Here is a 17,387-nt window from a genome sequence, read left to right on the forward strand (position 1 = left end):
CTGAATTAGACTGGATTTCGATCGTAGAACAAAAGGACTACATTTCTTAAATTTGAAATAACAGTTTTGTACCCGATTTCAATTAGAACAAAAACAACTTTTTTTATGAATTATTTCCACTGATACAAGCATACAAGTCGCACTAAATAATTCCGTTCAAGGTTTACTTGACACAAAGAAAAATAAAATGCTTTTGGGCCGCACACAGAATAGATAATAATACCCTTCAAGGGATGTCGAAGGTTATGAAAAAAACTCTTACGATTTTTTCCTTTATCCATGCAGTAGAATACTAAATAGCTTTATTCGTGTTTATTAGTCTGGCTTTTTTTGAAAATACTTTCTTGTTAGAAAACGCTTTGAATGAAACCACACGAAAGATTGTGTACAAGAAGTTCGCTCTAAGCGATTACGTTTCGGATCAACTGCTTCAAATTATAAAAATTAGAGGTCCCGCAGTAGTCGATATTCGACTATAATTAATTGGAATTGTAAGTTTGTACAATACTATGATTGTATTTTATACTTCTATAATCACAAATTTCGCCAAGAATACACTATAAAAATATTAACAAAAACAAACTATATTTAATCTATTCTCAATTTGACAATAGACAAGTCAAGAACAAAAGTTTGACAATAAATAGTATCCATGCGTGTGTGCGTCAAATACATGATATGTAGTGTGTGTAATGTTTTCTTTATTGATTTAATGTATATTTTATGAATTATTTTAAAAAAATATTAGCATTGTGCACTTCTTTTCTATATTCTCTATAAGTGTGGAAAATTTCATACTCCTCCGTCCGCGCAATTTTCGTAAAAAGGGATACAAAGTTTTTGCTTCACGTATTAATATATAGATAAACGTGAGGTATTGTGGAAACTTAATTGTGCGAGATTGAAAGTTATTAAAATTATAAAATATAAAAAATCTAAAATTAATTAATATGACCGGCGGTCGCTTACAAGTTCATTTTTACTAGAACCGTCCGGAATGTCTTTTTTATTGCCCGTGTAGGCAGACGAGCATACGGCCCACCTGATTGTGAGTGGTTACCGTTGCTCATAGCCGAAAGCAATGCCAGAGCTAAGCCGCATCTAAAAAAACAGCTTTATACACCGAGTCTGTAATTAAACAACTTGGCACTTTTAACTTTTTCTCTATTGTACCATGTTATCGATAATAACGGAAGGGACTCTGCATGAGCTAACAGGAGGCATTGGAATTATCTCGCAGAAATTTAAGCGTCGTTTAGAGTAGTTTTATGAAGCACATTTTTGATGTGAAACATCTATAGCCGCTCGTAAAACCGATTTCGGGCGTGGCGACGCATGCCGTGGCGACGCATGCCGTGGCGACGCATGCCGTGGCGACGCGTCGCCATGCGCAATCGACTGTGCGATTCTCTCCCACTCGATCCGGCGTTACGCCATCTCTCTTGCTACACTGAGCTCGGATACCTATAGTGTATACAGTGTTGTTTACTACAGTACACATAACCTGTGTTTTACTTAAAAACAAAATATTTTTTCGTAACATTTTATTTTATCATTATGACGACATATTTAGTTCCTATCACAATCTGTTCTTTTGTGCATATTACTTTTACAAAATATTGTCGATGTTTCACATCTGCCAGGTGTCCCGTGACGGCTCACATTTTTTTTAAAGGTTTTAATGTTTAGAACATAAATTTATAAGGTTTCTAAACGGTGCAATTTGAGTACAACTCTAACCATTTCTCAGTGCACCTTATGAAATTCGAAATACCAGACTTTCTGGACTTAGATATAGGCTCCCAATATCGAATAGTCGCGAACACAGTGATCATAGATTACAAAAGCAACATACAAAAATGTACTTGTCACTTAAAACGTAACACGAAACTTGTCACTAACATGTACATACGTAGCAACAGTACTCCGCTTATGAACTGTATTCTGGAGTAGGTACTACTATTTACCCCGTAACGTGTGTCGAATATCGTCTTTCCTAACATTCTCAAGCCTCACTAGATGTCACAGACGTCAAGGATTTCCATATTCGAATATCACAAAGGCATTGGATTTTCCAAACTTGCGTAATACGGATGCAAGTCACTCGAATGCAACTCTTGGCTCTGTTCGAACAAAATGAATGCTATTAAAAGTTTTCGGAGACATTGTTTGATACTGTATTAAGGTTTGTATTCTCTTTCAAAGGTCTGTTCGAGTAAATGTCTCGTCTCTTTGATACAAAGTTATACAGAATATGTTTTAGTTTTAAATAATTCACTATCATAACACGACTGAGTCTCACAGAAGGTTCGTTGCACTGGAATTAGCAATTTAGTCTGCAGAGGTATCAGGGGTATAAAGTATGAACAAACTATTAAATTATTCTTGTTGCATCCAAATTATTCTACTTAAGATGTTAAGATATTTGAACTTTATTTGCTACAAATACTTATTACTTAGTTAATTGGAATATGTACTCAGTCATAACACAGAAAACTAGGAGAGACAGAATCCATTGATGGATTTCTCTGAATGTCATTTGTACGTAATCTACAAAATTTGTTCAAAGTTAGTATCAAACTAAAATAGTTCTATTAATATTTTAAATAGTGTGTGTGTAGCTATGCTTACGACCAGACTGTTTTATTAGTCTGTAATAAAATGTAATTTTAAGGCAAACCCAAGTTTTGATTATTATATGCAGTATTCCATTAAATAAATCAATACAAACTTTACCTTCTAACATTTAATTACTATATTAGGTTCGATCTTACTTAATACATATTCCCTAATGTAATTAAATGTTTTTTTTCAATCGAAATATTTTTAAAATCGAAAACAAATTAAGTTTTTATTATATCGTTCTACAAACAAAGCCCCGATTAATTACAGCTTCTTTCTTTTACTCTCGGTAAAATGATTCCAAGATAAAATTAACCTTGAATTTCCTTTTATCCACTTTAACGTAATTGATGGAATTTGAATTAATTATTTTTGACAAACTCGGTGATAATTCAGTTATGATAATTCGTTCCAATAATTAACTTGTTGAAGACTTTTTCGTTTCATGAAAATAATATTTTATTTAAGAAATTAAGGAAACAAGTAACTTTAAACTTCATGAAAATCATGTGTTTATCGTTACTTACCCTAAATTTATTATGAATTCCTTTAAAAATTCTATTAGATTTATAGCATTTAGATATTAATTCTAAGTTCATCGGCTATTGCTATATTATTACGAACTTTTATATAAAAACTAGCCTTCGCTTTGAGAAAAATAAGCTGATTACCTGGTAATTTTAATTTAATCTATTCTTAATAGACTATTTGATGTTTTATTAAGTTAAATTTATTGATAATTGGCAAACTATTTCATAAATATGATTATACATTTATCTATCACTAGCCGTACTCGCTCGCTTCGCTGGGCATTTAAAATTAACATTATTATTTATTATTATTATTATTAGGGAGTCCAACACTCACACAAATATTAGCCTATCCATTAACTACATGTATTTTCTACACGGGTACCAAGTTTCAAGTCAATCGGATGCATGGTTCAGTAGTTTTAACGGAACTTCCGTAAATACCACTATAGATTTATAATAATATATTAGTATAGATTATTTCTATTCTATCTTTTCGATAAAGATTTTAAATTTCTGATAAGAATTTATTTTTTATCAAACATGTCATTTTTTTAACATCGTCATAATTTATTCTCGAACTAGCGACACGCCCTCGCTTCGCTTCGGAAACTGTAATTTATTATTGATTTCTTCACTATTTAATGGATGTTATTATACATATTTTGAAGTCGTCGTGGACTAAAGGATAAGACGTCCGGTGCATTCGTTGTTGCGATGCACCGGTGTTCGAATCCCGCAGGCGGGTACCAATTTTTCGAATGAAATACGTACTTAACAAATGTTCACGATTGACTTCCACGGTGAAGGAATAACATCGTGTAATAAAAATCAAACCCGCAAAATTATAATTTGCGTAATCACTGGTGGTAGGACCTATTGTGAGTCCGCACGGGTAGGTACCACCGCCCTGCCTATTTCTGCCGTGAAGCAGTAATGCGTTTCGGTTTGAGGGGTGGGGTAGCCGTTGTAACTATGCTGAGACCTTAGAACTTATATCTCAAGGTGGGTGGCGCATTTACGTTGTAGATGTCTATGGGCTCCAGTAACCACTTAACACCAGGTGGGCTGTGAGCTCGTCCACCCATCTAAGCAATAAAATATATATATATATAAACCTTACTCTTCAATCACTCTATCTATTAAAAAAAACCGCATCAAAATCCGTTGCGTAGTTTTAAAGATTCAAGCATACATAGGGACGGACAGATATAGGGACAGAGAAAGCGACTTTGCTTTATACTATGCAGTGATAATCGTTCAACGATCTTTTTCAGTCATCATTTCGATTCGTTAAAACGTTCAACTCAATATAGAAACAGTCAAGTGAAACGTACCTGCTCCGATCAGATTAACTTGGCAAGACATTTAACTGTAATTTCAAGGGATTTACTCAGAGCTATCCGGTTAGAAAATCGTCTTATAAGCGAACTAGATGTGAAGTTAATTTCTCACCGCAATTAGATTCCTTGAATCGTTTATTCCTTTGATACGACACGTTAAGTAATCATTTAAGATCATATTTGACTGCTAGTGTAGAAATAGTTGGACGTGGTAAATTACTGGGTGTAGTTCCGAGTTTCATTAGCAAAATTAAAACTCAATGTTTATGGGACGTATGTATTATACATACATATCAACCTTGACGCGGGACATATTTAAAGCATAAAGTATTTATTTTCATATTCATCTATTTCTATAAAAGCCGACAGTCCGATACGATAGTTTTATTTCAATGTGGTTTTTTGCGCACATTCTAAAAAGACCCTCCAGTTATTGAGGACTCGAACGAATTATGCTTCCAATACATTTGGCCGTGGATCGTGTAGGGTACATGATATTAAATCCTCCTATGCTAACCTCTTTTATTTATCACTTGAAGCATATAAATGCAATTTTGTAAGGTGAGCTAAGTTTGACGCGTAGTCTTAAGTAATATATAGGTAATATTGTTATGTTTTGTTACTTTCCTGTAAAATTATTTTTTCCAAATACGTCTCTAGAAAATTATGTATTTATTAGTTAATTTTGTCGAATTTCTTTGTTCAGTTTTAACTCATGATAATGGTAGTAACTTGTTTGTTTTTTTTTACCTTTTTTTCTGCCCGCGTAGCAAATGAGCATACGTCAGCAATGCCAGGGACAAAGCCAAGCCGTTGCCTACCGTTTAATACTCTCCATCATTCTTCTTTTTCCTATTCGTACACTCTTGACAGAGTGGTCGTGGTCATGCATCAGTCGGATCCTACGATACCGATGCTCTCGCGATGCGACGCCATGTGGCACGATGTTTCGCAGAGTGAGAGCAAACATTTATGTTGGAGTGAGTAACAGATTTTATGAGGTCGGTCCATCGTGTTGGAGATCGTCCGCGAGATCTTTTGCCCTCGACTTTCCCTTGCACCACCAACCGCTCAATGGAATCCTCATTACGAGTGATGTGCCCGAAGAACTTGAGGATTCGTAATTGGACTAAATAAGAAAAATCGGTAAAATTCATTTTAAAGGTCTAACACCTGTCTATGCAACGTGGTCAATACTCATCTCGTAGATGCATAAATTGGGGCCGTTCTATGCGCGACGTTTATCAACGCAATTTAAAATAAAAACCTTTATACCTGACCGGTATACAATCGTGAAATTTGAATTCGAATCGTGAGAAAGCACACGGTCCTCTCATTTCGTACATAACCTGAACGCATCACTGAATATCTAATAAGTATTAATGATCCTGTCCTATACACGATTACAGAATGGCACGGACTTTTATGGACGAGGAAAGCATTTTTCCAAATTGAAATTGATTATAGCAGTGATTTTAGAGTTGACCTTCTTAATTTATTGTCTATGCTATTTAATTCTAATTCATAGTAAAAATACTGTTTTTTTAAGAGCTAAGACAACGAGGTTTACATCAAGGGACCTTCAAACTGAATGCCCTTTCAATTTTTAATACCGTCTTTAAGTGGAGAATATAAGATACTAGTGAAACGAACGGGTAAATAGCTTAAAGTAACCTAAATCTAAATAAAATTTCTAAAATTTGAGATAATTTTTGTTTTTTATTGTTTAGATGGATGGGCGATGGCTCACGGCCGACCTGATGTTAAGTAACCACTTAACATCCACACTCCGGTAGCCGCCAGAGCACATACAATAACAATGTAAATGCCGCCACCCACATTGAGCCATGACTTGTAAGTCTCACTAAAAAAATATAAGCGTTCCATTATTTGTGGTTATACAACTGAATCCTAAAAACCTCGAATATCGGAGCTTATAACTTTGGTGCTTAAGTAAAAGGGCTGCGTATTAAAGTTGAAGCAAATGTTTAATGGAATACTTTAAGGGTTGTTATTTTTTGCGGTCCTTTCAGGCTACCGTAGATTGCAAGTTTGGGTTTCATTTAATTTTGCGCTTAGTTTCGTAACGTATTTGCTGAGTTATGTGATACTTTAAATACAAAAATAATTTCAGATTCAATGGAATTTCAATGTGGATTTGCAAGTTGTATGATCATTAGGTAACGACATCCTATATTAAAATAATAACACTAAATTTATTTATTAAGTAGTAAGTTTTTTAGTAGTGTATTGAATTATTATTAAAGTTTCCGTTTGTTTTTGGGCAAACACTGACCAGTGGCAACATTCCATACTGGCCACAAAGCCATTTTGTTTTTCAATTCATAATTTACAAGTACTGTGCTTATTGAATACTTAATATTTGTGAAATGTCCGTGGACTTCGAATGATACTCCCAAACCACTGTCGGTGCTTTTAAGGCTTCCAAGCACCGGTCACCGTTCGCGTCTTCGAACTCGTTAATGGCGAAAAGCTTAACGTGCAACTTCAACCACAGACAAAACCCACTTAGTTTCTCGTCGGATCCGCTTAGTGGATTTCGATTCTAATTTGGTGGTAGATTCGGCGAAGCACTGTGCTCTCGGTAGGACAGATGTTGGCAAACCCTGTCATGTTATTGGTGCATACTGGTAGTAGGACGTCTTGTGAGTCCGCACGGGTAAATACCACCACCCCGCTTATTTCTGCCGTGAAGCAGTAATGCGTTTCGATTGGAAAGGTGGGGCAGCCGTTGTAACTATACTTTGACCTTAGAACTCATATCTTAAGGTTGGTGGCGGCATTTGCGTTGTTGATGTCTGTGGGCTCCGGTAACCACTTAACAAGAGGTGGGCTGTGAGTTCGTCCACCAATCTATGCAATAAAAAAAATACTGATGCCCTGGTGAGCTCGTCAGCAGTCACGGCGAAGCTATACACGCCGTATGCTCCTCATATGCTTATTTGATTATTATACTCATCTGTCTCCAAAATTTTATCAAATAATGATAATGGTTGATCTATTCTCGTCTCAACATCTCATACACACAAATCTTTGGATGTCAAAACACTAATGAAGCATATATCACCACTCCTTTAGGGACCTCTATTTATCCTTTGTAAGGGCAAGGGACTTCAAATCTCTAAAGGGCTCTGACAATTGTTAACTGTTAAGTACGTAATGCTCAGAATATAATATTGAGATGTTTTGAAAAGCATAACTTTTACCATCTGATCCCTTGAGTTCGATTAAAAACTATAATAATTGTGGATTTGAGTGTATCCCATAATTTTCTGATTTGGCTATTTGGAATAGAACTACTTATAATGAAATTAAACGAAGGACAGCAAGTATAAATTTTCTCGCATTCAAACTTGTAATCGCTTTTCTTCAAAGATTTCCGAAAATTACTTCCGATGTCAATCTATAATTGAAAAAAAATCATCTTAAGAAAAGGGTCTTTGAAAATGAAGCCGAAAAATGAACCAGTTAATTACTCATTGGTTTTAGGAACAGATTTTTTTATCCGAGAAACGATTTTGAAGGCTTCCTTTTCCTTTAGACGTAATAATATAATAAAACAATAGAAAATACTGCTTCGGCGTACGAATCAGAAAATTTAAGGAAAATACAGACCGTAACTTAATTAATTTACGTATTCTTGTTTAATTAAAATGACAAAATTTCCTACGTTTGGTGGACTTCTTCAAAGGTCTTTACTTTTTAATTCCTAAATTGTTGAGTAATTACCGAAGCCCGTTTATTTGCCATGAAATCTAACGTCAAAGTTTACTTCGACAATTTCATTAGAAAACTGCTTCGAACAAGAAACAATCACGCTTAAAGAACCAATTTAGATTCGCTACTATTACCGGCAACATACAAATCTAGATTGATGACGTATTTCATTTTTGATACGCTTTTATTAGCTTCAGACGTATGTATGTTAATATGTAACGGAATCTTTGAACATGATTTTGACACCCTCCAAAACGTCGGATTAACTCGAAATTTGATATACTTATTAAGATCTGATGACGATTCAATATTAAAAAAATATTAAAAAAATTGAAATTATACTAAAAAATGAAAAATAAATAATTGTTTAAAAAAACTAACAAAATACGCTTTTATAGCAAATTCAATAAAAAAATAGAAAACAAATTTGAATTAAAAATAGTGTAATAATTTTTTTTTTTATTGCAAAAAATGCGTGGGGTGCATGATATCAGTAGTTATAAAGATTTTATGAAGAGATATGAGTAGAAGGGTTATTCTGATAATATCCTGAAAAACACCCCACGCTTTTTGCAATTTTTTTTTTTTCTTACACTATTTTTAATTCAAATTTATTTTCTATTTTTTACTTGAATTTTCTAGAAAAGCGTATTTTGTTAGTTTTTTTAAACTATTATTTACTACACACACGGACACAGCATTCGTTTGAATCTTTTTTGAACATACTAATTTAGAGTCCACATATTCCAAGTTCCACGAGTTCCAGGCTACGAACGTTTCAACTCTTCAGCTGAGATTAAAGTTTAACTAGCTTTCAGAGTCTGGCGTTTTACATAATTGAGAACATTATTGTAGACAATGTTGGAGTTGAGCTATTATAAAATAGATACTAAAGCTATTGTATTGTGTTCGTGCATCTTGCATTCGATACAATTGATACGTATAGTTATTGTTAATTGTGAAATTTCTGATCTAGATACCATAATGTGCCGTAGCAGCTTAATGAAAATTTTACTAAAGTACACAAGTTTTCTCGTATTGCACAAAAATCTAAGTGTGTAAGTTAAGCAATCAATCAGGACCGATCAGGCTGACACTTGGTGTCAATACAACCGAAGTGGTTTAAGTGACATAAGATATCTGACTCAATACTTTTCGATTTCCCTTTTTTTTATTGCCCTTGTAGGCAGACGAGCATATGGCCCATCTGATGGTGAGTGGTTATCGTCGCTCATGGACTTCAGCAATGCCAGGGGTAGGGCCAAGCCGCTGCCTACCGTGGAAGATTGCCCATGCGATGAACCGATCAAGTTAAGTGGGCAGTTGGCGGTTGTTTACATGAGTGTACCGTGCTCACGACAAACCTTGAGAAGTGGCGATTACTCGTGAAGTGCATAGCATCTGCTCACAGCAATGATACTGAATGACGGCCACAACCGCTCTGACAAGAGTGATACGTCAAAGAAAGAAAAAAATACCAAACATTTAATCAGCCTTGTAAAACCTTTCATTTATTAAGCTTAGATTTTGACTAACAGTATGTTTTAAGACAATCCTGCAAACCTCTACGTGACCCTTAAAAATGTTAGCATATTGAAACATTCAACCAAAATGTCTTCACGTTAATGTTTTGGTCAGTTTTAGAAATGGTACTCTGCCTAACGTCAACGCTTCTAAGATAAGAATAAGTGTACATAAGTTAGAAAACAAAATGTAGATATTAGTAGGTACAACGGACAGATGCTACGGCAACCATTAAAAAGATATTTATCAGCATTTTCTAATTGATAGCCTTACAAACTAATGCTATGTAGGTTTCTATTTATAGCGTTCAATTAAAAAAAAAAAACACGACATTCAAAATACATTATTTCGATTGAAATCCAGCACAAAAAGTCAGGTGGAATCGTGTTCAAAGCTTTTGTTTTATCACGAAATTCCGAGCATTATTAACCTTTGTCATTCTTGACGCTCTTTGCCTGTTTAGGATTTTTAAATTAATCAGTCATATTATTAGTCACGTCAACACGGAATGACCGATGGTACTCTCGCCTTAATTGAAGAGAGGCATCGAAAGAAAGCTGAAGGCATAAACACGAACGAACTGAATAAATTGTTTGCCAATATACAGGCCAGCCGCAGACGAGATCATAACTCTCACCTTCGTAACATTTGTGAAGAGATCATAAAACATTCATTGAAGCATGGATCTAGAGATCTTTACCACAAAATACGGTTCCAAATTATTGTCATATAAAACCTAGGTTATTGAAAGTGCCAAAAACTAAGTGATAACAGAGTTGGAATAAATCTCTGAAACATGGAAGAGCTACTTCTCCTACTACAACTATATACTACTAGTAGTACTACAATCGTTATTTCAAGATCCACGGTCTCGGCAATTCACAAGTACAGATCCAAACAATGAGGATTTGGAGCCGAGCATTCTCCTGTCTGAGGTTAGAGCTGCTATAAAATACCTCAAAAACAGAAAGCCACTGGTAGAAATTTAATTTCTATTAAAACAGTAAAAGCCTTAGGAGAACGCGGTGATCACATATTTATTAACTTATGCAACAGGGTATGGCAGACAAGAGTCTGGCCGTCGGAACTGGCATAAAAAAGGCTCTACGAAGAAACATGTATTACAATTATCTCCTAATTGCTCTTATATCACTCTAGCAAAATTATGTTATAATACATATTTGAAATGAGCAATTGCAGACCTATCTGTCCAAATAGATTGCTCCGGAACAGGCTGATTTTTTGAGAGAAAAGGGTACTTGGGAATAAATGTTCATGGTGCGTCAAATCATTCAGAAAGCAAGAAAATTCAACTCAACGTAGATGCTTACGGGACAGGGCTGCTTTAGCCGCTACCTGCACATCGTCGCCCGGAGGTATCCGACGCCGGAGTACCACCACTGGAGTTGCTATGACGAGAACATGGCAGAGCGCACGCTCCCGTACTGCCCTGCATTCGCGGAGCAGCGCCGCGTCCTTGTCTCGCAAATAGCATCAGACTTGTCGCCGACCGTCGTGGTTACAGTGCTCGGCAGCGATGTATCCTGGAAGGCTATGTTCAACTTCTACGAGTCCACCATTCGGAGAAGAAAGCTGCAGAACGAGAGAAGGAGAGCTCTTCCCTCTTCACACTGATCCGTCGCCGCCAAGCCGGGGCTGCGAAAGGCTTTTCGCCCGGTACCGACCCTGAGCCCTCGTTCGAGCGACCGTCACGATGAAGGTTACGGGACGCCCAAGGGGGCGAGGCCATGCGGCTTACTCCTTGCGGTCAGCGTACTGCATGGGGGCAGCTCTATGGTATCTAGATGTATCGGCGGTATATCGAGTTCGGGCCTGGCAGGCTGGTTTTAGTTCAGCGGGGTATTTCGGGATACCAGCGGCACCGCCTGGTATGGCTAGATGGGCTGCTGTACAGAGACCGCCGATATGGAGTTGTCGTGCGACGTCGGGTGTCCTGGGGCGGCGCCGCGAGTCTGGATGTAGTGTTGACCGCGAGAACCCCCTTACTTAGACCGGGCTCTGATCCAGCCGGAGATCGGACGTCAGGTGAGAGAGTGCAAGGAGGTGTGACATTTACCTTGTTGATGTCTATGGGATTCGGTAACCAGGAAATCAGGTAAGCCGTGAACTTATCCACCAATAAACAATAAAAAAAAGATTTTTTACAATATGCAGTTATGAGTTCCGATTTTAAATGTAAGATACCTATTGTAACAATACAGAAAAACGACTGTCCCAAGCCTAAATTTTTCGAGTGTGAATAAAATTCAATTTTAATAAAAATATGTACATTCTAAACGTTTGTCTGGTCCGCACATTCATCACGTAATAACCGATAAGACAGCGCTGAATTAAGGCCCTTAATTTATGCATGAACAATGTTTACGCAATACTGGAACCTTTTTAAAATTAATTTTCATAGCAGTTAAACAATCTACGCGTGCGTGCGACGCGAGAGGGCTACGTTATTATTTTAAGTGATTTTAAGTATGATGTAGTTGTTGACCTGAAAATTATGTGATGCTACTTTAATTTTACTAGAGCAATTTTGGTTTTAAGCTTCTGTAGCTCAAATTTCAGGAAAGAGAGTTGACAGAATCTTGTACTAATAGGTTTGGCTGAAAATGTAGTAGGGTTTTCGGGTAATCAGGCTCGGCCACTGTAATTATCTTAACTTATCTTAGCAGCAGGGACCTCTTTCGAAATTCTTATATACTTCGCGCCCCTGGTAATTTTATTTGAATTTGGGTGGGCTGTGAGCTCGTCCACACATCTAAGCAATAAAAAAATAAAAATAAAAATTAAATTGGTGATACAGTATTTCCTGTATTATAAAGCGGCAACTACTGCTAGCACCTATTATTTTCATGTGGTATTTATTCAAACGGGGCTGAAAGTTAGTGTCACCGTATTATCGACCGTAAATTTGCTTGTATATACCATATTGAATCAAGATGGCCGTCGGTACTCAATGAATGATGTCTTCAGGGTCTTTCTCCTTAACACCGAATAGATAGTCAACGTGTCTATTTGATACAATCAATAAAAATATCAGAAGTGGCTAAACGACGAATAACTTTCGTTTTATACCTTAACCTAAAAAAAAGTGAATTATACTATCATTAAAATGATATAAAAATGAGTTGCTGTTCCTTAGTCTCGCTAAAACACGAGAACGGCTGGACCGATTTGGCTAATTTTGGTCTTGGATTATTTGTGCAAGTCGAGTGAAGGTTTAAAAGGTTAGATAAATATGAAAATGCTCGGAATTAAATAAAAACAAAAGTTTTGTTTTTCCTTTGATGTTTCTCCCGTCGGACGGATTTCTTTTGTTTGTTTTAAGTTTATTTTATACAAAAGTTTAGGTCTTTTATTTATCGATTGAGGCACTACAAAGTCTGTCGGGTCAGCTAGTACAATTATAAAAGCAAATGCCCAATAAGTAACACATAAAGGAAATTATTTCTATTAGTCTCGGCTTCGTCACACTAAAGTGCTTCAGTGATTGTGTGTCGTAAAACCAATGGAAAAGTCGTGTTCTACAGAAGACCGTGGCTTTATTATTGTGGAACATAACAATTAACCGAATCACCCGTCGATGCGACATTGGCTACTCAGTCTAGTGAAAATACATTGGTATTGATCTAACCTGAGAAGTAAGGGAATACATCCTCATAAATCGCGGCATTACCCAACAAATATACATACTTCTACAACGGCTAATGGAAATTCGTATCTTACCTGAAAGAAAGGGACAATTTTGAAATTTCAATTCGGTTTTTATTTATGAATAATGATATATTTTCCGTTCTAGTATTAATTTCAATGCTAGAAATCATGCAAGTTGATATTATGATTGATGATTTCGTAACAAATTAACGTGTCGCAAGTTGTAAATGCGACTTTACGTTTTTTAGGTAATTTTGAATGAAAGTGATAAAACGCTTTAACTAAAAGGAATTCACAATGACAAACGTTAAATTTCCATACACGTTGCGTAAATATTGTGATTATAAGTTAAATACCAAATAAATGAAATTAACATTAAGAAAAATCAAGTAAACTTACCTTTTCGGGAGCTTTTCAGGACACCACAGTGTTACCGCGACGTAAAATTGATTATAATTGGGGATTGCTTTTACATTTAATATTTAACAGTTAACACAGCTATGAGTATTCAACAACGATTCTAAACATTAAAAATTTACAACAAGATAACCGTTATGATTTCACGTTAATGCGCGTAAAGACAACCTTAGTAACAACACCGAGGGGAAGACTAAATCATGTGTATAGAATAATTAAAGGATAACAAGGCAAAGTGGAAGCGAAGTATAGGCACCACAGGTCGAGAAGAATTCGAACATATTAAAAATAAGAACTTAGGGTGGTTTTAGATTGCGCGCGAGGGAACTTGAACGAACTGAACGGTTTGGGAAAGTGTATGATTCAACAAGTGGTTTGCGATGGCGGGCGATGCGGACCAGGCTGAGAGGTCCTCTCGGCGGGAAAGTTCGCCCGCCTGTGTCCCGAGCTCACGTCTCTATCCCCAACTGCGCCTGTGTGCTCCGAGGCCTCGCGCTGTAGCCTTCATGGTAGACCTTGTTAGTGTGCGTCAGTGTTTCTATTGTGTAGTGTGCGAGGGTAACAATGTGTGCGTCCATGACGCGCCTACGGGTCTGGCGCACAGGTGAGCCCGGGACGGCCCCAGCCAGCTTGTCCCTGTCCTATCTATATCGCTTTTACAATCGGCTCGGTGGACACAAGCTACCTGCGTGCTACTTCAGTAGACGCATAGGGATTGCGGCCGGGCTTATTCATACTCTTTTGTTGAATGCATCGCATTGTTGTGCGCGCTTGCTGTAAGCTGTTACACATAAGAGGCCGCCGCTAGCACCCGACGAACGTCCCAACAAGGACTTTTAGATGAGATTGTGTGCCTTATTTATTTGGTTCCCCTGCTCGAATTTCACGCATAGTTCCCGTTTTGCGGTGTAGCAAATAATTTTATATTAATTTAGCTTGTTTAATTAAACAAGTGCCGGGTTAATTACGTTGTTAAGAGTCTGTCGGTGGATATGAGGCTTTTGTTACACGAATATTGAAAATTTAATTAATTTAACAGTGGTTTAGTTCAGGATTATCATTTTCTATTTTATTAAATTGTAGTAAGTGTATAAAAAACTCAATTGAATAGTATTAAATAAGTATTAAGCAGTACGTACAGAAATGTCTACAGATTGTCAAGTGGTAGAGCGTACTCTACGATAATTCGTAGCGGCGTAGCCTCATTTTTGCTACGCTCTAGTTTCAGCACAGTATATAATAATAAAATTGACTTTTAACTTGTAGTGCCTACATGGCTTATTGCGATAATTTGTTTTTCAATTACAAATAATTTTTTTTTTTTCGTCCGCTGAAGTTAGTCTGTCCTACGACTCGTTCGATCGTTGATAAGTAGTTGCTGTAATGGTCGTGATCTTACCAATATGAATACCCAGTATTTATAGCAAATGTTGGAAGTTTACCACGATTCATATTCTAAAAGCAGATTACAATTGCCTTGAGAATATGAACAGTGATGAAATACGTACCTTTTTTTTCGGAGGGGTCCGAACCTCATACGTGAGGTAGGGGATTTGTAGATTTTAACGGTAAGTAGATGTAGGAAGCGGACCGCGGGCCAAATGATGTTTTTAGGCCTCACCTACTCTCGACGAGTACAAACGACTCTCTTTGCACTCTCTCATGCGACGTCCCATCTCTGCCCGGGGACTAAACCCAGACAGATTAGGGGGGTTTCGCGGTCATCACTATATCCAGACTCACGGTGGCACCACAAGGATGTCTCGCTCGCATGCATCACCGCGTCAATGGTCAAGCGAACTAAATCCAAACTGCTCTACTGACAGATCGGGACCAATACCGATACCAATACTTTTTGAAGTCGTCCTGATCTAAGAGATAAGACGTCCGGTGTATTCGTGTTGAACGATGCACCTGTGTTCGAATCCCAAGCGGGTACCAATTTTTCTAATGAGTTACGTACTCAACAAATGTTCACGATTGACTTCCACGGTGAAGGAATGACATCATGTAATAAAAGTGAAACCCGCAAAATTATAATTTGCGTAATTACTGGTGGTAGGACCTCTTGTGAGTCCGCGCGGATAGGTACCGACATACAACCCCGTATCATAAGATGTAAACCTAGAAAAATTAAAATTATTTTTTTGTTTTTAAATTAACGCCCTCTAGCGTATATGTGGCTCAGTGTGGGGAAATATATAATTATGAAACGCTGCTTAGTGCACTTATCCGACACTGCATGGCGTGACTGTACTATCTTGTCTGTGGTTCGAGGGTGAGATTGTCACAGCACTATAGGCGGAACTTTCGAGAACCGTAAGACTATTACTATAAAAGGACAAGTCACTTTGTCCGAAGCCTTTTTCAATCAACATATCTCGAGCTGCAGTGCAAGTTTTATCACGTACTTACCAAAGTCAATTTATCAGTTCCTTGGTGTACTTTTATTCAACCAGGGTAAGTGTTTCATAATTTATTCTCCACACTGTGTCCACAACCTTTATCTAAATCGAAGTTAACACCACTTTGTCTTGTCGTGTAGGTCCTAATAACTGGTACATTACATGTACATGTTAGGGTGCGGAGCGTGACCTTACTATCACCTTCAAGATCCCGCAGTACTTTTCTGAGTGGACGCTGCCGGAAGCGAGGTGCTCTGGCTTGGCGATCCAGAAAGTACTTGACTACCCTAGAACAAAGAAACACACCTGCATACACAACCTGGCTCGGATCCAGCAACCCCAGTTGCGGGGAAGCAATCCAGTGATCGTTCATCGTCATTTTGTGAACCACTGGTGATACCGTCTTAGTTTATAATATTGTTATTTAATCTCACTTTCATTAAATTCTTTCTCCTGTGTTCGGTATACCTACCGACACATATTTGACAAAGATACCGTACCACTAATTTATTCTGTGTAAACAATTATAATCATTAAATCTGTAGTTAATAAACTCAAGTGTAATATATATTGTAATTGTTTCATTTATTGGCGTGAGTCTCCCAGAGCGGTAAGTGGTGGCGCCCTGAGATCCTCCTCACAGAGTCTCCTGTTCACCGGTTGTCTACCGGTGGTGACGTGTCTAGAAGTGGTGCGACTCGGCCCCGTGTCTCTCGACCCATAGACCACCTTTTGGGGAGTGACGCGACTGGGCCTCATGTAACATCGGCATACCAGGGACACCCTTAGACACAGACACGTTATAAAGAGACGCCGGAAGCTTCACTTTGCATTTGAGACAATCAGTATGAAATGCCTCATTTTTGTTCCGAATCACTTTTTTCCTTTCATCGCCGACTGTCACTTGAATTTTTTACTAGTGGTAGGACCTCTTGTGAGTCTGCGTGGGTGGGTACCACCACCCTGCCTATTTTCTGCCGTGAAGCAGTAATGCGTTTCAGTTTGAAGGGTGGGGCAGCCGTTGTAACTATACTGAGATCTTAGAACTTATATCTCAAGGTGGGTGGCGCATTTACGTTGTAGATGTCCATAGGCTCCAGTAACCACTTAACACCAGGTGGGCTGTGAGCTCGTTGACC

At 37.4% G+C, this 17,387-nt stretch overlaps 2 protein-coding genes across 5 annotated transcripts in view; one reads left to right on the forward strand and one right to left on the reverse strand.

Moving 5' to 3' along the window:
• The window catches only part of rsh (Rap GTPase activating protein radish), a 319,148-nt gene extending 304,447 nt beyond the window's left edge, over window positions 1-14,701 (reverse strand). For 2 of the 4 annotated variants that reach the window (XM_089734679.1, XM_089734678.1), the window contains exon 1: window positions 13,826-14,701. The gene's annotated coding sequence lies outside the window, so the exon portion shown is untranslated. The remainder of the gene's footprint in view (window positions 1-13,825) is intronic. The other 2 variants (XM_089734681.1, XM_089734680.1) reach the window with 1 other exon arrangement.
• On the forward strand, window positions 11,081-11,392 carry LOC149501016 (uncharacterized). Its single transcript, XM_089734959.1, has one exon. It carries the CDS (start codon window positions 11,081-11,083, stop codon window positions 11,390-11,392), a length of 312 nt encoding a protein of 103 aa, XP_089591085.1.
• Window positions 14,702-17,387: the final 2,686 nt, after the last annotated feature.

Source organism: Bombyx mandarina, chromosome 18, assembly GCF_030267445.1.
Source record: "Bombyx mandarina strain Sakado chromosome 18, ASM3026744v2".
Lineage (NCBI taxonomy): Eukaryota > Metazoa > Arthropoda > Insecta > Lepidoptera > Bombycidae > Bombyx > Bombyx mandarina.

Coding starts and splice junctions, on each gene's coding strand:
- LOC149501016 (XM_089734959.1), top strand. CDS start 11,081: ATGCTTACGGGACAGGGCTGCTTTAGCCGCTACCTGCACATCGTCGCC.